General features: G+C 55.1%; 1 protein-coding gene across 2 annotated transcripts in view; it reads left to right on the top strand.

Moving 5' to 3' along the window:
* The first annotated feature begins 1,515 nt into the window (after positions 1 to 1,515).
* The window catches only part of VAC14 (VAC14 component of PIKFYVE complex), a 51,830-nt gene continuing 27,317 nt past the window's right edge, over positions 1,516 to 26,028 (top strand). For both annotated transcript variants that reach the window (XM_075325340.1, XM_075325339.1), the window contains exons 1-5: positions 1,516 to 1,679; positions 4,775 to 4,925; positions 4,993 to 5,160; positions 5,679 to 5,741; positions 5,861 to 5,968. In XM_075325340.1, coding sequence (XP_075181455.1) covers positions 1,576 to 1,679; positions 4,775 to 4,925; positions 4,993 to 5,160; positions 5,679 to 5,741; positions 5,861 to 5,968 — 594 coding nt within the window. In that variant the 5' untranslated portion in view covers positions 1,516 to 1,575. The remainder of the gene's footprint in view (positions 1,680 to 4,774; positions 4,926 to 4,992; positions 5,161 to 5,678; positions 5,742 to 5,860; positions 5,969 to 26,028) is intronic.

Raw genomic sequence — 26,028 nt, 5'->3', positions numbered from 1 at the left:
GGGGGTCCTCGGGTGTCAGTCTGGGAAGGGTCCTGGTGTCCTTGGGTGTCAATCGGGGGGGTGTTCCGGGTGTCCTCGGGTGTCAGTCTGGGGGGGTCCTCGGTTGTCAGGGGGGGTCCTGGTGTCCTCGCGAGTCAGTCTGGGGGGGTCCTCGGTTGTCAGGGGGGGTCCTGGTGTCCTCGCGAGTCAGTCTGGGGGGGGTCCTCGGTTGTCGGGGGGGTCCTGGTGTCTTCGGGTGTCAGTCTGGGGGGGGGTCCTCGGTTGTCGGGGGGGTCCTGGTGTCCTCGCGAGTCAGTCTGGGGGGGTCCTCGGTTGTCGGGGGGGTGGGGGGGATCCTCGGTTGTCAGGGGGGGTCCTGGTGTCCTCGGGTGTCAGTCTGGGGGGGTCCTCGGTTGTCGGGGGGGGGGGGGGGTCCTGGTGTCCTCGGGTGTCAGTCTGGGGGGGGTCCTCGGTTGTCGGGCGGGAGGGGGGGGGTCCTGGTGTCCTCGGGTGTCAGTCTGGGGGGGGTCCTCGGTTGTCGCGGGGGGGGTCCTGGTGTCCTCGGGTGTCAGTCTGGGGGGGGTCCTCGGTTGTCGCGGGGGGGGTCCTGGTGTCCTTGGGTGTCAGTCTGGGGGGGGGTCCTCGGTTGTCGGGCGGGGGGGGGTGTCCTGGTGTCCTCGGGTGTCAGTCTGGGGGGGGTCCTCGGTTGTCGGGGGGGGTCCTGGTGTCCTCGGGTGTCAGTCTGGGGGGGTCCTCGGTTGTCGTGGGGGGGGGTCCTGGTGTCCTCGGGTGTCAGTCTGGGGGGGGGTCCTCGGTTGTCGGGGGGGGGGGGTCCTGGTGTCCTCGGGTGTCAGTCTGGGGGGGTCCTCGGTTGTCGGGGGGGGGTCCTGGTGTCCTCGGGTGTCAGTCTGGGGGGGGTCCTCGGTTGTCGGGGGGGGGTCCTGGTGTCCTCGGGTGTCAGTCTGGGGGGGGTCCTGGTTGTCGGGGGGGGGGGGGGTCCTGGTGTCCTCGGGTGTCAGTCTGGGGGGGTCCTCGGTTGTCGGGGGGGGGGGGGGGGGTCCTGGTGTCCTCGGGTGTCAGTCTGGGGGGGGTCCTCGGTTGTCGGGGGGGGGGGGGTCCTGGTGTCCTCGGGTGTCAGTCTGGGGGGGTCCTCGGTTGTCGGGGGGGGGGGGGTCCTGGTGTCCTCGGGTGTCAGTCTGGGGGGGGTCCTCGGTTGTCGGGGGGGGGGGGTCCTGGTGTCCTCGGGTGTCAGTCTGGGGGGGTCCTCGGTTGTCGGGGGGGGGGGGTCCTGGTGTCCTCGGGTGTCAGTCTGGGGGGGGTCCTCGGTTGTCGGGGGGGGGGGTCCTGGTGTCCTCGGGTGTCAGTCTGGGGGGGTCCTCGGTTGTCGGGGGGGGGGGGGTTAGGGCCTGGTGTCCTCGGGTGTCAGGTGGTCGCCGCGCGGCTCTCTCAGTGATGAGACCGGTTCTGGTCACGTGGAATCCTCTCAGGACTGCATATCCCGTGCTGCAGCGCGGCGCTGGTCATGTGACCGAGGGGCGTGTCCAGGACATGTGACTGCGGCCGCTGTGCCCGGTTGTTGTGGAGAGAGTCGGGAGGATGAACGCGGAGCGGGACCTGAGCCCCCTGACCCCGAACATCGTGCGGGCGCTGAACGACAAGATGTACGAGAAGAGGAAGGTGGCGGCGCTGGAGATAGAGAAGTGAGGGGCGCCCGGGACACACCGGGGGAAAGAGGGCGGAGACACACCGGGGGAAAGAGGGCGGAGACACCGGGGGAAAGAGGGCGGAGACACCGGGGGAAAGAGGGCGGAGACACCGGGGGAAAGAGGGCGGAGACACACCGGGGGAAAGAGGGCGGAGACACACCGGGGGAAAGAGGGCGGAGACACACCGGGGGAAAGAGGGCGGAGACACCGGGGGAAAGAGGGCGGAGACACCGGGGGAAAGAGGGCGGAGACACCGGGGGAAAGAGGGCGGAGACACCGGGGGAAAGAGGGCGGAGACACCGGGGGAAAGAGGGCGGAGACACCGGGGGAAAGAGGGCGGAGACACCGGGGGAAAGAGGGCGGAGACACACCGGGGGAAAGAGGGCGGAGACACACCGGGGGAGAGAGGGCGGAGACACACCGGGGGAAAGAGGGCGGAGACACCGGGGGAAAGAGGGCGGAGACACACCGGGGGAAAGAGGGCGGAGAGACACCGGGGGAGAGAGGGCGGAGACACACCGGGGGAGAGAGGGCGGAGACACACCGGGGGAGAGAGGGCGGAGACACCGGGGGAGAGAGGGCGGAGACACCGGGGGAAAGAGGGCGGAGACACCGGGGGAAAGAGGGCGGAGACACACCGGGGGAAAGAGGGCGGAGACACACCGGGGGAGAGAGGGCGGAGACACACCGGGGGAGAGAGGGCGGAGACACCGGGGGAGAGAGGGCGGAGACACCGGGGGAAAGAGGGCGGAGACACCGGGGGAAAGAGGGCGGAGACACACCGGGGGAAAGAGGGCGGAGACACACCGGGGGAAAGAGGGCGGAGACACACCGGGGGAAAGAGGGCGGAGACACACCGGGGGAGAGAGGGCGGAGACACACCGGGGGAGAGAGGGCGGAGACACACCGGGGGAGAGAGGGCGGAGACACCGGGGGAGAGAGGGCGGAGACACCGGGGGAAAGAGGGCGGAGACACACCGGGGGAAAGAGGGCGGAGACACACCGGGGGAAAGAGGGCGGAGACACCGGGGGAGAGAGGGCGGAGACACACCGGGGGAGAGAGGGCGGAGACACACCGGGGGAGAGAGGGCGGAGACACCGGGGGAGAGAGGGCGGAGACACACCGGGGGAGAGAGAGCGGAGACACACCGGGGGAGAGAGGGCGGAGACACCGGGGGAGAGAGAGCGGAGACACACCGGGGGAGAGAGAGCGGAGACACACCGGGGGAGAGAGGGCGGGGACACACCGGGGGAGAGAGGGAGGAGACACACCGGGGGAGAGAGGGCGGAGACACACCTGGGGAAAGAGGGCGGAGACACACCGGGGGAGAGAGGGCGGAGACACACCGGGGGAGAGAGGGCGGAGACACACCGGGGGAGAGAGGGCAGGGACACACCGGGGGAGAGAGGGAGGAGACACACCGGGGGAAAGAGGGCAGGGACACACCGGGGGAGAGAGGGCGGAGACACCGGGGGAGAGAGGGCGGAGACACACCGGGGGAGAGAGGGCGGGGAGACACCGGGGGAGAGAGGGCGGAGACACACCGGGGGAGAGAGGGCGGAGACACACCGGGGGAGAGAGGGCGGAGACACACCTGGGGAAAGAGGGCGGAGACACACCTGGGGAAAGAGGGCGGAGACACACCGGGGGAGAGAGGGCGGAGACACACCGGGGGAGAGAGGGCGGAGACACACCGGGGGAGAGAGGGCGGGGACACACCGGGGGAGAGAGGGCGGAGACACACCTGGGGAAAGAGGGCGGAGACACACCGGGGGAGAGAGGGCGGAGACACACCGGGGGAGAGAGGGCGGAGACACACCTGGGGAAAGAGGGCGGAGACACACCGGGGGAGAGAGGGCGGAGACACACCGGGGGAGAGAGGGCGGAGACACACCGGGGGAGAGAGGGCGGGGACACACCGGGGGAGAGAGGGCGGGGACACACCGGGGGAGAGAGGGCGGAGACACACCGGGGGAGAGAGGGCGGAGACACACCGGGGGAGAGAGGGCGGAGACACACCGGGGGAAAGAGGGCGGAGACACCGGGGGAAAGAGGGCGGAGACACACCGGGGGAGAGAGGGCGGAGACACACCGGGGGAGAGAGGGCGGAGACACACCGGGGGAGAGAGAGCGGAGACACACCGGGGGAGAGAGGGCGGGGACACACCGGGGGAGAGAGGGAGGAGACACACCGGGGGAAAGAGGGCAGGGACACACCGGGGGAGAGAGGGCGGAGACACCGGGGGAGAGAGGGCGGAGACACACCGGGGGAGAGAGGGCGGGGAGACACCGGGGGAGAGAGGGCGGAGACACACCGGGGGAGAGAGGGCGGAGACACACCGGGGGAGAGAGGGCGGAGACACACCGGGGGAGAGAGGGCGGGGACACACCGGGGGAGAGAGGGCGGGGGGACACCGGGGGGGAGGGGGCGGAGAGACACACCGGCGGGGAGACACCGGGGTAGAGGGCACGGAGACACACACCGGGGGGGAGGGGGCGGGGAGAGACACACCGGGGGGGAGGGGGCGGAGAGACATACCGGGGGGGGAGGGGGCGGAGAGACATACCGGGGGGGGAGGGGGCGGAGAGACATACCGGGGGGGGAGTGGGCGGGGAGAGACATACAGGGGGGGGAGTGGGCGGGGAGAGACATACAGGGGGGGGAGGGCGGGGAGAGACATACCGGGGGGGAGTGGGCGGGGAGAGACATACCGGGGGGAGGGGGCGGAGAGACATACCGGGGGGGGAGGGGGCGGAGAGACATACAGGGGGGGGAGGGCGGGGAGAGACATACAGGGGGGGGAGGGCGGGGAGAGACACACCGGGGGGGAGTGGGCGGGGAGAGACATACCGGGGGGGAGTGGGCGGGGAGAGACATACCGGGGGGGAGTGGGCGGGGAGAGACATACCAGGGGGGAGTGGGCGGGGAGAGACATACCGGGGGGAGTGGGCGGGGAGAGACACACCGGGGAGGTGGGCGAGGAGACACCGGGGAGGTGGGCGAGGAGACACCGGGGGAGGGGGCGGGGAGGGGCGGGGAGACCCGGGCAGTGCTCGGCGTGCACCACGTCTTCCTCTGCCTCCACAGGTTGGTGCGTGAGTTTGTGGTGCAGAATAACGCGGCGCAGATTAAACACGTGATCCAGATCCTGTCGCAGGAGTTTGCGCTGTCGCAGCACCCGCACAGCAGGAAGGGGGGGCTGATCGGGCTGGCCGCCTGCTCCATCGCACTGGGCAAGGTGAGTGGCGCTGTGGAGCAGGAAGGGGGGGCTCTGGGCCTGGATTAACCCTCTCCTCTCCCTGCAGGACTCGGGCCAGTACCTGCGGGAGCTGATTGAGCCCGTCCTCACCTGCTTTAATGATGCGGACAGCCGGCTGCGGTACTACGCCTGCGAGGCGCTCTACAACATAGTGAAGGTGGCGCGCGGCGCCGTCCTGCCGCACTTCAATGTTCTGTTTGATGGACTCAGTAAGGTAAAAAGACGCCGATCCGTGCACTCCGCCATGGGTTATGCTTGCTCTGCAGTTACCATGGTAACACCAACACACTTCCTGTCATGTGACCTGTGCTTTGCATGAATACATTGCTATGAGTAGCGGTCACATGATGGCGTCGCGTCCTCCCGGGAATATTGTGCGCATTCTCCAGAACTTCTCCTTAGATCATTAATATTGATCAGTGGATTCCGACATCCCCCCCCCCCCCTTGCCCCGCTCCCCCGCCCCGCTCCCCCAGACTCTCGCTCTGCACGCCGCGGGGTGTCCGTCCGCCAGACTTCAGCTGCAGTACCGAGAGCGGACACTATGCGGAGTAGAGAGCTGATCTGCCCTGTACACTTCTGCCACCCTGGCGACGTGCGCGCGGGGGGGCTCCACCCTGGCGACGTGCGCGCGGGGGCTCCACCCTGGCGACGTACGAGCGGGGGCTCCACCCTGGCGATGTGCGCACGCGGGGGCTCCTCCAGTGGAAGTGATAGCTCTCTTTATTACAGCTCGCCGCAGATCCAGACCCCAATGTGAAGAGCGGCTCCGAGCTCCTGGACCGGCTGCTGAAGGTTAGTAGCCACCATAGCCCGGTGTGACCGCAGCCCCCTACATAGCACTGGCCGGGGGAGGTCACACACTGCTGCTTCCATGGTGAGGGCTCCACTAATGTGTCACATTCCTCCTTCAGGATATTGTGACCGAAAGCAACAAATTTGATCTTATTGGGTTTGTTCCACTTCTGCGAGAAAGAATTTACTCCAACAATCAGTATGCCCGACAGTTCATCATCTCCTGGGTAAGTGCAGCCGCGAGAACGCCCCCGAGTGGTGTCTGCAGACAGGGTCTTATCATGTATCTCTGTATACAGGGAGCTCCCCCTAGTGGTGTCTGCAGACAGGGTCTTATCATATATCTCTGTATACAGGGAGCTCCCCCTAGTGGTGGCTGCAGACAGGATCTTATCATGTATATCTGTATACAGGGAGCTCCTCCTAGTGGTGGCTGCAGACAGGATCTTATCATGTATCTCTGTATACAGGGAGCTCCCCCTAGTGGTGGCTGCAGACAGGGTCTTATCATGTATCTCTGTATACAGGGAGCTCCCCCTAGTGGTGGCTGCAGACAGGCTCTTATCATGTATCTCTGTATACAGGGAGCTCCCCCTAGTGGTGGCTGCAGACAGGGTCTTATCATGTATCTCTGTATACAGGGAGCTCCCCCTAGTGGTGTCTGCAGACAGGGTCTTATCATATATCTCTGTATACAGGGAGCTCCCCCTAGTGGTGACTGCAGACAGGATCTTATCATGTATCTCTGTATACAGCGAGCTCCCCCTAGTGGTGACTGCAGACAGGATCTTATCATGTATCTCTGTATACAGGGAGCTCCCCCTAGTGGTGACTGCAGACAGGATCTTATCATGTATCTCTGTATACAGCGAGCTCCCCCTAGTGGTGACTGCAGACAGGATCTTATCATGTATCTCTGTATACAGGGAGCTCCACCTAGTGGTGGCTGCAGACAGGATCTTATCATGTATCTCTGTATACAGGGAGCCCCCCCTAGTGGTGGCTGCAGACAGGATCTTATCATGTATCTCTGTATACAGGGAGCTCCCCCTAGTGGTGTCTGCAGACAGGGTCTTATCATATATCTCTGTATACAGGGAGCTCCCCCTAGTGGTGACTGCAGACAGGATCTTATCATGTATCTCTGTATACAGCGAGCTCCCCCTAGTGGTGACTGCAGACAGGATCTTATCATGTATCTCTGTATACAGGGAGCTCCACCTAGTGGTGGCTGCAGACAGGGTCTTATCATGTATCTCTGTATACAGGGAGCTCCCCCTAGTGGTGGCTGCAGACAGGATCTTATCATGTATCTCTGTATACAGGGAGCTTCCCCTAGTGGTGGCTGCAGACAGGCTCTTATCATGTATCTCTGTATACAGGGAGCTCCCCCTAGTGGTGGCTGCAGACAGGGTCTTATCATGTATCTCTGTATACAGGGAGCTCCCCCTAGTGGTGGCTGCAGACAGGCTCTTATCATGTATCTCTGTATACAGGGAGCTCCCCCTAGTGGTGGCTGCAGACAGGGTCTTATCATGTATCTCTGTATACAGGGAGCTCCCCCTAGTGGTGACTGCAGACAGGCTCTTATCATGTATCTCTGTATACAGGGAGCTTCCTTTAGTGGTGGCTGCAGACAGGCTCTTATCATGTATCTCTGTATACAGGGAGCTCCCCCTAGTGGTGGCTGCAGACAGGGTCTTATCATGTATCTCTGTATACAGGGAGCTCCCCCTAGTGGTGTCTGCAGACAGGGTCTTATCATATATCTCTGTATACAGGGAGCTCCCCCTAGTGGTGACTGCAGACAGGATCTTATCACGTATCTCTGTATACAGGGAGCTCCCCCTAGTGGTGGCTGCAGACAGGATCTTATCATGTATATCTGTATACAGGGAGCTCCTCCTAGTGGTGGCTGCAGACAGGATCTTATCATGTATATCTGTATACAGGGAGCTCCTCCTAGTGGTGGCTGCAGACAGGATCTTATCATGTATCTCTGTATACAGGGAGCTCCCCCTAGTGGTGGCTGCAGACAGGATCTTATCATGTATCTCTGTATACAGGGAGCTCCCCCTAGTGGTGGCTACAGACAGGATCTTATCATGTATATCTGTATACAGGGAGCTCCTCCTAGTGGTGGCTGCAGACAGGATCTTATCATGTATCTCTGTATACAGGGAGCTCCCCCTAGTGGTGACTGCAGACAGGATCTTATCATGTATCTCTGTATACAGGGAGCTCCCCCTAGTGGTGGCTGCAGACAGGATCTTATCATGTATATCTGTATACAGGGAGCTCCTCCTAGTGGTGGCTGCAGACAGGATCTTATCATGTATCTCTGTATACAGGGAGCTCCCCCTAGTGGTGGCTACAGACAGGATCTTATCATGTATATCTGTATACAGGGAGCTCCTCCTAGTGGTGGCTGCAGACAGGATCTTATGATGTATCTCTGTATACAGGGAGCTCCCCCTAGTGGTGGCTGCAGTCAGGATCTTATCATGTATCTCTGTATACAGGGAGCTCCCCCTAGTGGTGGCTGCAGACAGGATCTTATCATGTATCTCTGTATACAGGGAGCTCCCCCTAGTGGTGGCTGCAGACAGGATCTTATCATGTATCTCTGTATACAGGGAGCTTCCCCTAGTGGTGGCTGCAGACAGGCTCTTATCATGTATCTCTGTATACAGGGAGCTCCCCCTAGTGGTGGCTGCAGACAGGGTCTTATCATGTATCTCTGTATACAGGGAGCTCCCCCTAGTGGTGGCTGCAGACAGGCTCTTATCATGTATCTCTGTATACAGGGAGCTCCCCCTAGTGGTGGCTGCAGACAGGGTCTTATCATGTATCTCTGTATACAGGGAGCTCCCCCTAGTGGTGACTGCAGACAGGCTCTTATCATGTATCTCTGTATACAGGGAGCTTCCTTTAGTGGTGGCTGCAGACAGGCTCTTATCATGTATCTCTGTATACAGGGAGCTCCCCCTAGTGGTGGCTGCAGACAGGGTCTTATCATGTATCTCTGTATACAGGGAGCTCCCCCTAGTGGTGTCTGCAGACAGGGTCTTATCATATATCTCTGTATACAGGGAGCTCCCCCTAGTGGTGACTGCAGACAGGATCTTATCACGTATCTCTGTATACAGGGAGCTCCCCCTAGTGGTGGCTGCAGACAGGATCTTATCATGTATATCTGTATACAGGGAGCTCCTCCTAGTGGTGGCTGCAGACAGGATCTTATCATGTATATCTGTATACAGGGAGCTCCTCCTAGTGGTGGCTGCAGACAGGATCTTATCATGTATCTCTGTATACAGGGAGCTCCCCCTAGTGGTGGCTGCAGACAGGATCTTATCATGTATCTCTGTATACAGGGAGCTCCCCCTAGTGGTGGCTACAGACAGGATCTTATCATGTATATCTGTATACAGGGAGCTCCTCCTAGTGGTGGCTGCAGACAGGATCTTATCATGTATCTCTGTATACAGGGAGCTCCCCCTAGTGGTGACTGCAGACAGGATCTTATCATGTATCTCTGTATACAGGGAGCTCCCCCTAGTGGTGGCTGCAGACAGGATCTTATCATGTATATCTGTATACAGGGAGCTCCTCCTAGTGGTGGCTGCAGACAGGATCTTATCATGTATCTCTGTATACAGGGAGCTCCCCCTAGTGGTGGCTACAGACAGGATCTTATCATGTATATCTGTATACAGGGAGCTCCTCCTAGTGGTGGCTGCAGACAGGATCTTATGATGTATCTCTGTATACAGGGAGCTCCCCCTAGTGGTGGCTGCAGTCAGGATCTTATCATGTATCTCTGTATACAGGGAGCTCCCCCTAGTGGTGGCTGCAGACAGGATCTTATCATGTATCTCTGTATACAGGGAGCTCCCCCTAGTGGTGGCTGCAGACAGGATCTTATCATGTATCTCTGTATACAGGGAGCTCCCCCTAGTGGTGGCTGCAGACAGGATCTTATCATGTATCTCTGTATACAGGGAGCTCCCCCTAGTGGTGGCTGCAGACAGGATCTTATTATGTATCTCTGTATACAGGGAGCTCCCCCTAGTGGTGGCTGCAGACAGGATCTTATCATGTATCTCTGTATACAGGGAGCTCCCTCTAGTGGTGGCTGCAGACAGGATCTTATTATCTCTGTATACAGGGAGCTCCCCCTAGTGGTGGCTGCAGACAGGATCTTATTATCTCTGTATACAGGGAGCTCCCCCTAGTGGTGGCTGCAGACAGGATCTTATTATGTATCTCTATATACAGGGAGCTCCCTCTAGTGGTGGCTGCAGACAGGATCTTATTATGTATCTCTGTATACAGGGAGCTCCCCCTAGTGGTGGCTGCAGACAGGATCTTATTATGTATCTCTGTATACAGGGAGCTCCCCCTAGTGGTGGCTGCAGACAGGATCTTATTATGTATCTCTGTATACAGGGAGCTCCCCCTAGTGGTGGCTGCAGACAGGATCTTACCATGTATCTCTGTATACAGGGAGCTCCCCCTAGTGGTGGCTGCAGACAGGATCTTATCATGTATCTCTGTATACAGGGAGCTCCCCCTAGTGGTGGCTGCAGACAGGATCTTATCATGTATCTCTGTATACAGGGAGCTCCCCCTAGTGGTGACTGCAGACAGGATCTTATCATGTATCTCTGTATACAGGGAGCTCCCCCTAGTGGTGGCTGCAGACAGGATCTTATGTATCTCTGTATACAGGGAGCTCCCCCTAGTGGTGGCTGCAGACAGGATCTTATCATGTATCTCTGTATACAGGGAGCTCCCCCTAGTGGTGGCTGCAGACAGGATCTTATCATGTATCTCTGTATACAGGGAGCTCCCCCTAGTGGTGACTGCAGACAGGATCTTATCATGTATCTCTGTATACAGGGAGCTCCCCCTAGTGGTGGCTGCAGACAGGATCTTACCATGTATCTCTGTATACAGGGAGCTCCCCCTAGTGGTGGCTGCAGACAGGATCTTATCATGTATCTCTGTATACAGGGAGCTCCCCCTAGTGGTGGCTGCAGACAGGATCTTATCATGTATCTCTGTATACAGGGAGCTCCCCCTAGTGGTGGCTGCAGACAGGATCTTATCATGTATCTCTGTATACAGGGAGCTCCCCCTAGTGGTGGCTGCAGACAGGATCTTATCATGTATCTCTGTATACAGGGAGCTCCCCCTAGTGGTGGCTGCAGACAGGATCTTATCATGTATCTCTGTATACAGGGAGCTCCCCCTAGTGGTGGCTGCAGACAGGATCTTATCATGTATCTCTGTATACAGGGAGCTCCCCCTAGTGGTGACTGCAGACAGGATCTTATCATGTATCTCTGTATACAGGGAGCTCCCCCTAGTGGTGACTGCAGACAGGATCTTATCGCGGATCTCTGTATACAGAGAGCTCCCCCTAGTGGTGGCTGCAGACAGGATTGTTATGATCCGAAACCATGGAAGACCACCATATTCATTGGTAAAAGGTGACAAGAGCATTGGCAACTAATCTGGCTGCCATCCCCTTACTAACCATCAACACTAGAAGTAGCCGAGGGGTGAACTAACATCCTGTGCACCGCGAACCCAGCCCGAGAACTAGCTATCCTAAAGGAAGGAAAGATGAACAACTCTCTGCCTCAGAAAATAGATAAAGAATAGCAAGCCCCACACATTCAAAGACTGCGGTGATATAGGAAGACACAATACACAGATAGATGATAGGCTTAGCAAAAGGTGAGGCCCTACTGACTAAAATAGGAAAGGACAGGAAAGGGGCTGATGGTGGCCAGAGAAAAAAACCCTGCAAAATTCCAAATTCCTGATAGTACAAAAAGGCCCTCAGATCGCACGATCTGCACTCCGTCCTATACCAGGCACTCTTGTCATACCAATGAACAGAAAACAAGAATCATTACAAATTCAAAAAGCCACAAACACATGGACTTATAGGAGCTATACTCCAAACATAGCTGCAGGGAGCTTCCCAGCTAAGCAACAGAGAGGGAAAATCCCTGCATGGAAATAAACTGAAAACAACCACAGCAAAAGACCGACTCAGATAAGAGTAAAAGAACCAAACAACAAATAAAGAGCAAAGCACTTATCTGGGGTAGATGTGGTCTGGAGCAGAATGAAGCAGGCTGGTGAACAAAGAACAACTGACATCCGGCATAGCCTGCCAGCAGACCAGGGTTTAAATAAGCAGAGAGTTAGCAAAGGAAACGCCCATTGCACAACACACCTGGTCTATGTCCAAACCATTCCTGGCCACAATAGGGAGCCTCCCAGCAGCCAAAGCATAACTGACATTTACAACAGTACCCCCCCCTTGAGGAGGGGGCACCGAATCCTCACCCATGCCACCGGGTCGCTCGGGATGAGCATGATGGAAGGCGCGAACCAACCTGTCCGCATGAATGTCAGAAGCCACAACCCAAGAGTTATCCTCCTGCCCATAACCCTTCCATTTCACAAGGTACTGAAGCTGACGCCTACTGCGACGGGAATCCAGAATTTTTTCAACCTCATACTCCAGATCCCCTTGTACCAAAACAGGGTCAGGAGGCGCTGCTGCAGGAACTGCCGGCTCCACATGTTTCTTCAACAAGGACTTATGGAAGACATTGTGAATCTTAAATGACGCAGGCAGAGTCAAACGGAAAGATACAGGATTAATAATCTCCGAAATCTTATAAGGGCCAATAAATCTGGGCTTAAATTTAGGAGATGGAACTCTCATAGGAATATTTTTAGAGGACAACCACACCATGTCCCCTACTTTAACCCCTTCAGCCCCCGGACACCTTCCGTTTTTGCGTTTTTGTTTTTTGCTCCCCTTCTTTCGAGAGGCGTAACTTTTTTATTCTTCCGTCAATCTTCCCATATGAGGGCTTGTATTTTGCGGGACGAGTTGTACTTTTAAATGAAACCATAAGTTTTACCATATGGTGTACTGGAAAACGGCAAAAATTCCAAGTGCGGAAAAATTGCAAAAAAAGTGTGATCGTACAATAGTTTTTGGGATATTTTATTCACTGTGTTCACTATATGGTAAAACTGATGTGTGGGTGTGATGCCTCAGGTCAGTGCGAGTTTGTAGACACCAAACATGTATAGGTTTACTTGTATCTAAGGGGTTAAAAAAAATTCACAAGCTTGTCCAAAAAACGTGGCGCATCTTTTTGCGCCATTTTCCAAAACCCGTAGCGTTCTCATTTTTCAGGATCTGAGGCTCAGTGATGGCTTATTTTTTGCGTCTCGACCTGACGTTTTTAACGATACCATTTTTGCGCAGATACTACGTTTTGATCGCCTGTTATTGCATTTTGCGCAAAATTTGCGGTGACCTAAAAACGTAATTTTGGCGTTTGGAATTTTTTTGCCGCTACGCCGTTTACTGATCAGATTCATTGATTTTATATTTTGATAGATCGGGCATTTCTGAACGTGGCGATACTAAATATGTGTGTATTTTGTATTTTTTTAACCCTTTAATTTTCAATGGGGTGAAAGGGGGGTGGTTTGAACTTTTAGGTTTTTTTATTTTTTTAAATTTTTTTAAAACTTTTTTTTTTTTTTTTTTTATTTTACTAGTCCCCCTAGGGGGCTATAGCGATCAGCAATCTGATCACTCTGCCCTATCTGCAGATCACAGCTACAGAGCTGAGAACTGCAGATTTGCTGCTTTACTTTCAATGCCGGCTGTATTCCGGCATTGAGAGGAAGTGAGTCATGTTAGCTACAGGCGTCATCACATGACCCTGTGCTACCATGGCAACCGCCGAAAGTCACGTGATCATGTCACGTGACTTCCGGTGGGGGCGGGGTAAGTCACTGTAATGGCGGCGCCCATATACATATCGCTGCCAGATTTTGGCAGCGAAATGTGAGGGGTTAATGGCCGCGGGTGGAAGCGATTCCACCCGCGGCTAGCAGGCACACGTCAGCTGTTAACAGCTGATATGTGTGCGGATCTCGGCCGCCTGCCGGCGGCAGGGGGCGGGGCTTACCGGCACACGATCCATGACGTACCCAGTACGTCATGGGTCGTTAAGGGGTTAAACCGGGGACCAACAGTCCGACGCCGGTTGGCAAACTTTTGGGCAGTTTCTTGGGACTGAAACAATTTATCCACTACCTGCCCCCAAATCTGCTGCATTCTGTTGACTACCGAATCCACCCCCGGACAGTCAGACGCCTCAAGCTGCCCTGAGAGGAACCTAGGGTGATACCCAAAATTGCAGAAAAAGGGGGACACCAACGTGGTAGAGCTAGCTCTATTGTTAAGGGCAAATTCAGCCAAAGACAATAACGAAACCCAGTCATCCTGATCCGCAGAAACAAAGCACCGTAAATAGGTCTCCAGGGTCTGGTTAGCCCTTTCAGTCTGACCGTTGGTCTGAGGATGAAACGCCGAGGAGAAAGACAGCTGAACACCCAATTTGTATCCAGGTGTCACGAACCACCAGGGAGGGTCACTCAGAAATCCCCCGTGCTGGCCACCAATGTCACGATTGGGGAGTAACAAGTGGGGGTCACCCCTCCTTTATACCTCCCGACCGACAGACAGAGCACGTGACGCGCTCTCTAGCGCCCCTCTTATAGTCAGGCCAATTATGGAATTGCCCGACAATAAGCAAGGAGGCCGCTATACTACTTATGCCGATTATTGAAGGGTCCCCGGTGAGAGTAGGGTATATATTCCCCCGACCTCCGCGGGCGGAATATATAAAATCTCCCTGAATCTCACTGGCCGCCCCACAATGATCCTTGGCACACACTCGCTGCCACCAACCGATTTACGGTAACTATTAGCCGAACACACAGACGTGGGATTCAAGATCGAGATAACAGAACAGCCCAAGATTAATTATATAATTTAATCAGCCTAAAGCACACTAGAAACTACAATATATACAATAGGGGATCTACAGAATATACATATGTCAGAGTACAGTTACAATCAAAGCATGGGTTACAAACAGGCATACACAGTTCCAGCAGTTACCTTGTGCGTCTGGCCACAGGGGGGCGCCGTGGACCAGGTTTCCAGGATCTCCCTCACAGGTCTTCCCTGACCAGACCCCCGAGCAAAAGAACCCTGGAAAATGGCCAAATTGGGGTTATCAACCTGGGCAAATCCAGGTCCCCTCCTACCTTTGTGACCTCAGAGGGAGCACTGCTCCACCCCTGGCTGGAGTTATGGACAATATCCACAACAGGGTATATGGGCCATAACTTTGCCTGGGAGCGTCGTAGGCAGACGCCAACGCTCTCATTGTGACAGCTATGAATTTAGCTACAGAACGAGAGGACTCATGACTTGTCTGCCAGTTCCCCATTGGCTGATCTCACGCCTTGGGTATTTCCCCAGGTCTTACTCCCATAAAAAGGGTGCGCCAGCATCGTCCGCATGCGGAGACACCATTTTTATGCCTGCCATTTTTATCGGAAATATGGCTTGCGAGATATGAACCATATTTTACTGGAGTCGTTCTGTCTGGATACTTCCATAGCCTTATAATGAGATACAAACTCTTGTTACAGGGTCACGGCAGGGAGGCATCCTGTGTCCATTGTTCCCAGGTCATCTAATCTCCATATCACAGGAGATGGCCATGGGATGTGTTGCTAGGATGTGACACCTTCCCAGATGTTGGACATTGAGAACAAGAAGGGAGGGGGGCACTGCCATGGAGTGATGAGAGCGATTATGACTGGACATCATAATTCCTCTTCATATCCCAGGATTTTCCTCACACCGCCCCCCTTTTGAGGGCGCTATGAGGCAGCACACTCCGGTGTTCCCCCGTGCGCCCGTCCGCGCCCTCTCCTTGTCGGGACAGCCCGTCTGCGTTACCGTGGTCCCGGCTCCTTTTGTGGCGAATGGGGAAGTTGTATTGCTGGAGCGCAAGGCTCCATCGCAACAACCGTCCATTCGTCCCAGAGACGGTGTGCAACCAGCTGAGGGGATTGTGGTCCGTCTCCACGATGAAGTGGCGCCCGTATAGATAGGGTTGCAGACGCTGCAGGGCCCACACTATGGCCAGGCATTCCTTTTCCATCGTGGAATAGGCCACTTCCCTTGGTAACAGCTTCCTGCTCAGGTACAAGACTGGGTGCTCCTGGCTCGCAGAGTCCACCTGGCTGAGCACCGCACCGAGGCCGAAGTCACTGGCGTCGGTCTGTACTACAAACGGCCGCGTGAAGTCGGCTGCCTGTAGCACGGGCGGGCTGGACAGGGCGTCCTTTAGGGCCCGGAAAGCTGTCTCGCAGTCCATTGTCCAATCGACTGCAGAGGGCAGCTTCTTCTTGGTGAGGTCCGTCAAGGGCTTTGCCAGGCTACTATAGCGTGGAACAAACCTCCTATAGTACCCAGCGGTCCCCAAGAAGGACATCACCTGCTTCTTGGTCCTGGGGGTGGGCCAGGATGCGATGGCCTCCACTTTCTCAGGCTCGGGCTTCAGTGTTCTCCCGCCTACCCGGTGACCGAGGTACTGGACCTCGCTCATGGCCAGCTGACACTTTCCCGGCTTGATGGTCAAACCTGCCTGGTGGATCCGCCTGAGCACCTGTGCTAGATGCTCTAGGTGGTCCTCCCAGGTGGGACTGAAGACGGCAATGTCATCCAGGTATGCGGCCGCGTACCCTTCAAGTCCCGTGAGCAGGGTGTTGACCATCCGCTGGAAAGTGGCAGGGGCATTCCTCATCCCGAATGGCATCACCGTGGATTCGTACAGTCCAAATGGGGTAATAAAGGCAGAGCGTTCCCTGGCCTTGCGAGTCAGGGGGATCTGCCAATATCCCCGGCTCAGATCCATGATGGTCAGGTACTGAGCCCCGGCCAACTGATCGAGCAGGTTATCGATGCGTGGCATTGGGTACGCATCGGCGACCGTGACAGCATTGAGCCCCCTGTAGTCCACGCAGAACCGAGTGGTTCGGTCCTTCTTAGGGACGAGGACTACAGGCGAGGCACAAGCGCTGTTGGATGCCTGGATCACCCCCAGCTTCAGCATCTCGTCAATCTCCTGGCGCATGTGTTGCTGCACCTCCAGGGAGACTCGATATGCTGAACGCCGGATCGGGGGATGATCCCCAGTGTCCACGTGATGGACAGCCAAGTCAGTCCTTCCGGGCTGGTTGGTAAACAACCCCCGGAAGGGGTGTAGGGTGGCCCACAGCTGGGACCGTTGGTCCTCCAAGAGCTGGTGGCCAACCTCCACATCCTCAATGGATCCGCCTGCCCTAACCTGGGCTAGCATATCCAAGAGGGTTTCCGCTTCTCCCTCCTCGGGCAGGTTGCGCACGGGGAGCGCACATGCCTCCCGCTCATGATGTGCCTTCATCATGTTCACATGGAAGGGCTTCCGCCTTCCACGGGCAGGGTCCATGGTGACCAGGTACGTTACAGGGTTGAGCTGCTGGTACACGAGGTATGGGCCTTCCCAGGCTGCCTGAAGCTTGTCCTGTGGTACGGGGACCAGTACCCACACCTTTTGACCCACTTGGTAGGTCCTCTCACAAGCGTTCTGGTTGTACCAACGCTTCTGATCTGCCTGGGCTTGAGCCATATTGTCGTGTACCAGTTGCGTCAAGGCCTGCATTTTGTCCCGGAAGCGCATGACATACTCGATAACCGACACTCCAGGGGTGGCCAAATCCCCTTCCCAAGCCTCTTTCACAGAGCCAGGGGGCCCCGCACACGTCGCCCGTACAGGAGCTCTAACGGTGAGAATCCTGTTGAGGCCTGTGGAACCTCCCGGTAAGCAAATAACAGGTGTGGGAGATACCGCTCCCAGTCACGCCCGTGGGAGTTGACCAACATCTTAAGCATCTGCTTTAAGGTGCCATTGAACCGCTCGCACAGGCCATTAGTCTGTGGATGGTACGGGCTGGCCACCAGATGTTGCACCTGGACTTGCTTACAGAGGGCCTCCATCAGCTGTGACATGAATTGGGTCCCCCGGTCAGTGAGCATTTCCTGGGGAAAACCCACTCGGGAGAAAATCTCCAGCAATGCGGTGGCCACCTTGTCAGCCCGAATGGACGACAAGGCCACTGCTTCTGGGTACCGGGTGGCATAGTCCACTACCGTCAGTATGAAGCGTTTCCCGGAGCTGCTGGGGATGGCCAGCGGGCCGACCAGATCCACAGCCACCCTCCTGAAAGGCTCATCGATGATGGGCAGAGATACCAGTGGGGCTTTGGGGCGTGGCCCCGCCTTCCCCACTCTCTGACAGGTTTCACACGAACGGCAGTAGGCAGCCACATCGGCCCCCATTTTTGGCCAGTAGAAATGCTGGTTTAACCTGGCCTTGGTCTTAGCGATCCCTAGGTGTCCGGCCATCGGAATCTCATGTGCGATCCGCAACAACTCCGTCCGGAACGGATAGGGTACCACCAACTGTCGGTCCCTGGGCCACGCCTCCGGTGAACCCTGCTGGACCGTGGCCCGGTACAGCCGTCCTTGGTCCCAGACCACTCGCTCCGGGTCCGAGTCCGAGGGAGGCTGTGCCGCCTGCTCCTTAAGAGCTTTCAGGCTGTCGTCAGCTTCTAACGCTGCCTGAAACCCCTGACTAGATGTGGCCAGAATCGACGAGACTGTCACATCTTCAGTCAGTACCCCGGGACCTGTGTCCTGGCCTCCACCTGACTCGGCTGCCACTTGGTCAGAAGGGGAAGAGCTATCGGACCTCCGGGAGGCCCCTTGGCTTCCAGCACTCCCACTGCGGGTGACAGCGGCCACAGCCGCTGCGACCGTGGGTCGTGCCTGCTCCTCCTCCGTTCCTGACCAAGTCGCCGGTTCAGGCAGACCTACCTGGCTTCCTGACACCCCGGTTGTGGGGGAACCATGCACCGAGATCTTACCTGGGAGCACTTCCGCTCCTGGACCGGCCCCAATCTCACCTGCCTGTTCCCCTCCTGCAGCAACAGAACCCCGCTGTGAAATCTCTGGGGACCCCACATTTGCTGTGGTAGCCCCCACCCCACACACTGGTCCTCCCCCTGCAGCACCCTGCTCTCTGCTTATCCCTGCAGAGGGCAACAGATCCCAGCTCACAGGCTGGTTACTTGTAGAGGCATTGTCACACCTTTCTCTGACCCCCTCCCCTGTCACAGCTGCAGCTGTGTGTGTGTCTATGGTGTCTGTGCAAGCAGAAATATCAGAGTTCACTCCCTCCTCCCTTACATCATTCATAGATAACACATTAACATTGTCCGGAGGCATGTCAGTACGGGCTGAAGGTTCAGCCCTTGGTTGGGGCCCAAACTGGGAGGTTATCTGCCCCAAGTCTGTCCCAAGTAGCACGTTTGCAGGGATCCGATCAGTTACCCCCACCTCTCTCACCCCTCGCCCTGCGCCCCAGTCCACATAAATGTCAGCAACAGGCAGCGCCGGGTCAATGCCTCCAATCCCGGAGACAGCGCGGGTTTTTCCAGGGATCAAGTCTTGGGGGGACACCATCTCAGGCCGCACCAGAGTCACCTCCGAGGCGCTGTCTCGCAGTCCTATGGTCACAGACCGGCCGACGGTGACAGGTTGGAAGCTGTCCAGGGACCTACCACCACCCCCACCCACACAATACACCTTGGGCGGCCCTTGGGACGGGGACGGAGCCGGGGCCTTGGGACGCTGAGGGCACATGGCCTTGAAGTGTCCAGGTAGGTTGCACTGGTGGCACCGTCTTGGTTCCGCCACGGGCCTGGAGAGGGGAGTTGAGGGGGACACCCCCTGCAGTCTAGGGGCAGGTGGGGCAGTCGCAGAATTCATCTTACCCCCTCTCCAGGTGCTGCTGGTGGCCGCTCTCCTGGCCTCAGGGGCCCGGTTGTTGGTGTAGTCATCGGCAAGGGCAGCTGTAGCCGTGGACCCCTTTGGCTTCTGGTCTCGGATGAACTGGCGGAGATCCTCAGGGCAGTTCCACAAGAGTTGCTCTGTGATGAACAAGTCCAGGATCTCCGGTCCGGTGGAAAGCTGCAGGCCTTGGGTCCAGTGGTCGGCAGCTCGGGCAAGTGCCCGCCGGTGGTCAGCCCAGGAGTCCTTTGGTCCCTTCTGTAGGCTCCGGAACTTCTTGCGGTAGGACTCTGGAGTGAGGTTGTACTGTTGGATCAGGGCCCGCTTGATGGTGTCGTAGCCCTGATCTGCCTCAGCAGGCAAGTCCCCAAGGATATCTAGGGCCTTACCCCTTAAACGGGGGGTCAGGTATTTGGCCCACTGGTCCTTGTCCAGATGGTGCTGCAAGCAAGTCCGTTCAAAAGCAGTCAAGAAAGAGTCCAAGTCTCCATCCTTCTCCAGCACTGGGAAGTCCTCAACACGGACCTTTGGAAGTTTGGTGTCTCGAAGGTCACGTGTGGCTGATGAGGGCCGGAGCTGAGCTAGCTGCAGCTGGTAGTCACGGTCTGCCTGTCGCTCTCGCTCTTCACGCGCTGCCTGCCGCTCTCGCTCCGCAGCCTCACGCTCTGCGTGCCGCTCTGCCCTGCGCTCTGCCAGGAGTTCCTTGTAGCCCTTCTGGTCTCCAGCCTGGAGAAGGGCCATAGCCATTTGAAGAAGGCTATCCGAGCCTCCCAGGCTCGGTGGAATGGCACGTGGTGATCTGCGGCACGCTGCGGAGCCTGGTGATTCACTGTCCCTTTCAGAGCGGAGGGCTGGCATCTGGCTCGTTGAGGAACCTTGGGTGAGCTGCTCCTCATCTTGTCCATAATTGCCAGCTTGTGCGCTGTCCTCTGCAGAACGGTTTTCTGGCGTCGAGCTCCTGGAGGACTCGTGGGCAACCTCCTCATTACTGCCCACAGCACCGTCCTCCCTCTCTTCGGCTCCTGCTTTAGCATTGGCCAGTTGCCTAGCTCTGCTCCTGGTGCCATCAGCCATTCTTGCAGACTTTTGGTCACTGACACAGAACTGACACCTGATGCCTCCACACACCTTACAGTATCTGCACTCTGACACTCTAGTGTTGAGCTAGTCTGAAGACCCCAGCAGCCACAGCTGCTGCAGGCAGTCTTTAGTGTCTGGGAGTATGGGTCTCACACTCACACACACTATTATCTCGATCCCACCGCTATGCCACCAATATGTCACAAACCACCGGGGGGGTCACTCAGAAATCCCCCGCGCTGGCTACCAGTACGTCACAATCGGGGGGTAACAAGTGGGGGTCACCCCTCCTTTATACCTCCCGACCGACAGACAGAGCACGTGACGCGCTCTCTAGCGCCCCTCTTATAGTCAGGCCAATTATGGAATTGCCCGACCATAAGCAAGGAGGCCGCTATACTACTTATGCCGATTATTGAAGGGTCCCCGGTGAGAGTAAGGTATATATTCCCCCGACCTCCGCGGGCGGAATATATAAAATCTCCCCGAATCTCACTGGCCTCCCCACAATAATCCTTGGCACAATTCGCTGCCACCAACCGATTTACGGTAACTATTAGCCGAACACACAGACGTGGGATTCAAGATCGAGATAACAGAACAGCCCAAGATTAATTATATAATTTAATCAGCCTAAAGCACACTAGAAACTACAATATATACAATAGGGAATCTACAGAATATACATATGTCAGAGTACAGTTACAATCAAAGCATGGGTTACAAACAGGCATACACAGTTCCAGCAGTTACCTTGTTGCGTCTGGCCACAGGGGGGCGCTGTACCCAGGTTTCTAGGATCCTTCCCACAGATGTTTCCTACACGTGCCCCCAGCGAAAAGAACACTGGAAAATGGCCGAAGTAGGGTTATCAACCTGGGCAGATCCAGGTCCCCTCCTACCTTCGTGACCTCACAGGGAGCAGTGCTCCACCCCTGGCTTGAGTTATGGACAATATCCCAACATGGAATATGGGCCATAACTTTGCCTGGGAGCGTCGTAGGCGGACGCCAATGCTCTCATTGTGACAGTTATGAATTTAGCTACAGAACGAGGGGACTCATGACCTGTCTGCCAGTTCCCCATTGGCTGATATCACGCCTGGGGCATTTCCCAATGTCCTGCTCCCATAAAAAGGGTGTGCCGGCATCGTCCGCATGCGGAGACACCATTTTTATGGTTGCCATATTTATCGGAAATATGGCTTGCGAGATATGAACCATTTTTTACTGGAGTCGTTCTGTCTGCTAGTTCCATAGCCTTGCTAATGAGATACAACTCTTGTTACAGGGTGACGGCAGGGAGTCATCCTGTGTCCATTGTTCCCACACCACCTCATTTCCATATCACAGGACATGGCCATGGAGGTGTAAGTGGAACACTGAGAACAAGAAGGGAGGGGGCACTGCCAGGGAGTGATGAGGGATTATGACTGGAGTCATAATTCATCTTCATATCCCGGGATTTGCCTCACAGAGGGCCTCCGAACCTCTCAGGCCGGAGGGATTTGCTAGTGGTGATCTGCGGCACGCTGCAGAGCCAGGTGATTCACTGTCCATTTCAGAGCGGAGGACTGGCATCTGGCTCGTTGAGGACCCTTGGGCGAGCTCCTCCTCATTTTGTCCAGCAGTGCCAGGTTGTGCGATGTCCTCTGCAGAGCTGTTCTCTGGCGTCGGGCTCCTGGAGGGCTCGTGGACAACCTCCTCATCGTCTCTGGCCTGAGCCATTCCTGTGGCTTTGCTCCTGGTGCTCTCTGCCATTCTTGCAGACTTTGGTCACTGACACAGAACTGACACCTGATGCACCCACACACCTTACAGTACCTGCACTCTGACACTCTAGTGTTGGTCTGGTCTGAAGACCCCAGCAGCCACAGCTGCTGCAGGCAGTCTTTAGTGTCTGGGAGTATGGGTCTCACACTCACACACACTATTATCTCGATCCCACCGCTATGCCACCAATATGTCACGAACCACCAGGGAGGGTCACTCAGAAATACCCCGGGCTGGCCACCAATGTCACGATCGGGGGGTAACAAGTTGGGGTCACCCCTCCTTTATACCTCCCGACCGACAGACAGAGCACGTGACGCGCTCTCTAGCGCCCCTCTTATAGTCAGGCCAATTATGGAATTGCCCGACAATAAGCAAGGAGGCCGCTATACTACTTATGCCGATTATTGAAGGGTCCCCGGTGAGAGTAGGGTATATATTCCCCCGACCTCCGCGGACGGAATATATAAAATCTCCCCGAATCTCACTGGCCTCCCCACAATAATCCTTGGCACAACTCGCTGCCACCAACCGCTTCACGGTAACTATTAGCCGAACACACAGACGTGGGATTCAAGATCGAGATAACAGAACAGCCCAAGATTAATTATATAATTTAATCAGCCTAAAGCACACTAGAAACTACAATATATACAATAGGGAATCTACAGAATATATACATAGGTCAGAGTACAGTTACAATCAAAGCATGGTTTACAAACAGGCATACACAGTTCCAGCAGTTACCTTGTGCGTCTGGCCACAGGGGGGCGCCGTGGACCAGGTTTCCAGGATCTCCCTCACAGGTCTTCCCTGACCAGACCCCTGAGCAAAAGAACACTGGAAAATGGCCGAAGTAGGGTTATCAACCTGGGCAAATCCAGGTCCCCTCCTACCTTAGTGACCTCAGAGGGAGCACTGCTCCACCCCTGGCTGGAGTTATGGATAATATCCACAACAGGGGATACGGGCCATAACTTGGCCTGGGGACGTCGTAGGCGGACGCCAACACTCTCATTGTGACAGTTATGAATTTAGCTACAGAACGAGAGAACTCATGACTTGTCTGCCAGTTCCCCATTGGCTGATATCACGCCTGGGGTATTTCCCCAGGTCTTACTCCCATAAAAAGGGTGTGCCAGCATCGTCCGCATGCGGAGACACCATTTTTATGGTTGCCATTTTTATGGGAAATATGGCTTGCGAGATATGAACCATATTTTACTGGAGTCGTTCTGTCTGGATACTTCCATAGCCTTATAATTAGATAGCAGCCCCTGTTACAGGGTGATGGCAGGGGGGCATCCTGTGTCCACTGTTCCCAGATCATCTAATCTCCATATCACAGGAGATGGCCATGGGATGTGTTGCTGGGATGTGACACCTTCCCAGATGTTGGACATTGAGAACAAGAAGGGAGGGGGCACGGCCATGGAGTGATGAGAGCGATTATGACTGGAAATCATCACAGCACAACAATGTTTTTGCTACTGAGGGTAAAACGTGTTCTTTACTAATTTGAACATGCTGATTCCAAATATGAACTCAGAATTTGCACAGCACGTCCAGATTTTGAGTTATACTTAGAAAAAGCCATACGCCTATTCAGGCATTGTTGAAGATATTCTTACACACATTCGTTGACCTGATCTGTCGTTGTCTAAAGAGAAATCAGAACTGTTAGCCTCTAGACTTCAGGAATGGAATTTGTTACAAGAAGGCACATCAATATCACACTTTCGTTATCGACACACAAAGTTAGCTTCATACTATGTCATGGAAAATGGTGTCTGCTTCTGTACTGATGTGAATGGGCTTATGCTAGAGTTGGGTTGTAGACATTTTCCAGATCAATGGAGACTGTTCATAGACTCTAGTAAAGCAAGCTTGAAAGCTGTTCTGTTGCACAATGGCAATGAAAAGCCATCTGTCCCCATTGCACATGCGGTTGGAATGAAAGAGACCTATGCTTCTATGCAGATCATTCTGAAATTGATTAAATATTCAGAACATCAATGGAACATTTGTGCTGACCTCAAAGTTGTTGCACTAGTCCTTGGTTTGCAGTTAGGTTACACTAAGCATATGTGCTTTCTGTGCCTATGGAACAGTCGAGATGACAACAACCATTATAAAATTAAACGGTGGCCCAATAGAGATGAACATAAGATTGGTAAGCACAATGTTCAACACGAATCACTTGTCGATTCACATAAAGTTTATCTTCCACCTCTTCACATTAAACTAGGACTAATGAAACATTTTGTAGTAGCAATGGATCGTCAAGGGAATGGATTTAAGTATCTGAAAGAAAAGTTTAGTGCATTGAAAACTGAGGCCAAACTCAAAGCAGGAATCTTTATTGGTCCTGAAATCCACCAACTAATCCATGATGAAATCTTCAAGAAAGAACTCGCCCCACTTGAACTAACTGCATGGGATGCATTTATAGTAGTAGTTCAAAACTTCCTTGGAAACGAAAGAGCAGAAAACTCTGCTGAACTAATAGACAATATGCTTCAAGCATACGAAATGCATGGTGCCCGAATGTCATTGAAAATGCATTTCCTACATTCACATCTTGACGTCTTTCCTCCAAATATGGGTAATGTCAGTGACGAACATGGTGAGAGATTCCACCAGGACATTTCTACTATGGAAAAAAGATACCCAGGTCGCTTTAACCCCAACATGATGGGCGATTACTGCTGGTTTTTGCAACGGGCCACTAGGACCACTCACAAGCGCAAAAGCAAGTGCCTGAAGCACTTTTAAAAGTACTCTGCTGAGTTCAAGGCGATTTCTTAAGCTACTATAAGTGATTTTTAAGTTTTTTGGTTTATTTACCTATACTTCTTTTTCAATAAAAATGATAATACATGTTGTGAAACTGTGGGACATAACGATTCTGTATCTTTATTAATTGCTTATTTTAATTTTCACAAAAATTGGAATAACTTAATATCCTGACGTCCTACAAAAAAACTAACTTCAGATTTGGATTCAGCGCATTCGATTTAGTATAGCGCACATGGGTTTTGCCAAGTAGCAGACAAAAAGTGTTTATTTGTTGTGCTGTGAATTCCTCTTCATATCCCAGGATTTTCCTCACACCAGGTTTTGGAGGATTTTTTACTCCAAACTGCACCCCTCTGTCAGAAACAATGTTTTCGGGAATACCATGCAAACGGACAACATGTTGGAAAAACACAGGCACCAACTCTGATGAAGACGGCAACTTAGATAGGGGAACCAAGTGGACCATCTTGGAGAATCTGTCACAGATCACCCAAATCACAGTCATTTTCTGAGAGACGGGAAGCTCTGAAATAAAATCCATAGAGATGTGCGTCCAAGGTCTCTTAGGTACCGGCAAAGGCAATAATAGCCCACTAGAACGTGAACAACAGGGCTTGGACCTAGAACAAACTCCACACGACTGCACAAAACGACGGACATCTCTGGACAGGGAGGCCACCAAAAAGAGCGTCTCACAAGATCCCGAGTACCAAAAATGCCAGGATGACTCGCCAAAACAGAGCAATGAACCTCAGAGACATCTCGGTCTCTCCATTGGTCCGGGACAAACAGTTTCCCCGTAGGACATCTCTCAGGTTCATCCCCC

This window comes from Anomaloglossus baeobatrachus, chromosome 10 (assembly GCF_048569485.1).
Source record: "Anomaloglossus baeobatrachus isolate aAnoBae1 chromosome 10, aAnoBae1.hap1, whole genome shotgun sequence".
Lineage (NCBI taxonomy): Eukaryota > Metazoa > Chordata > Amphibia > Anura > Aromobatidae > Anomaloglossus > Anomaloglossus baeobatrachus.
The sequence above is the reverse complement of the archived record's forward strand: the minus strand, read 5'-3'. Positions and strand labels throughout refer to the sequence as shown.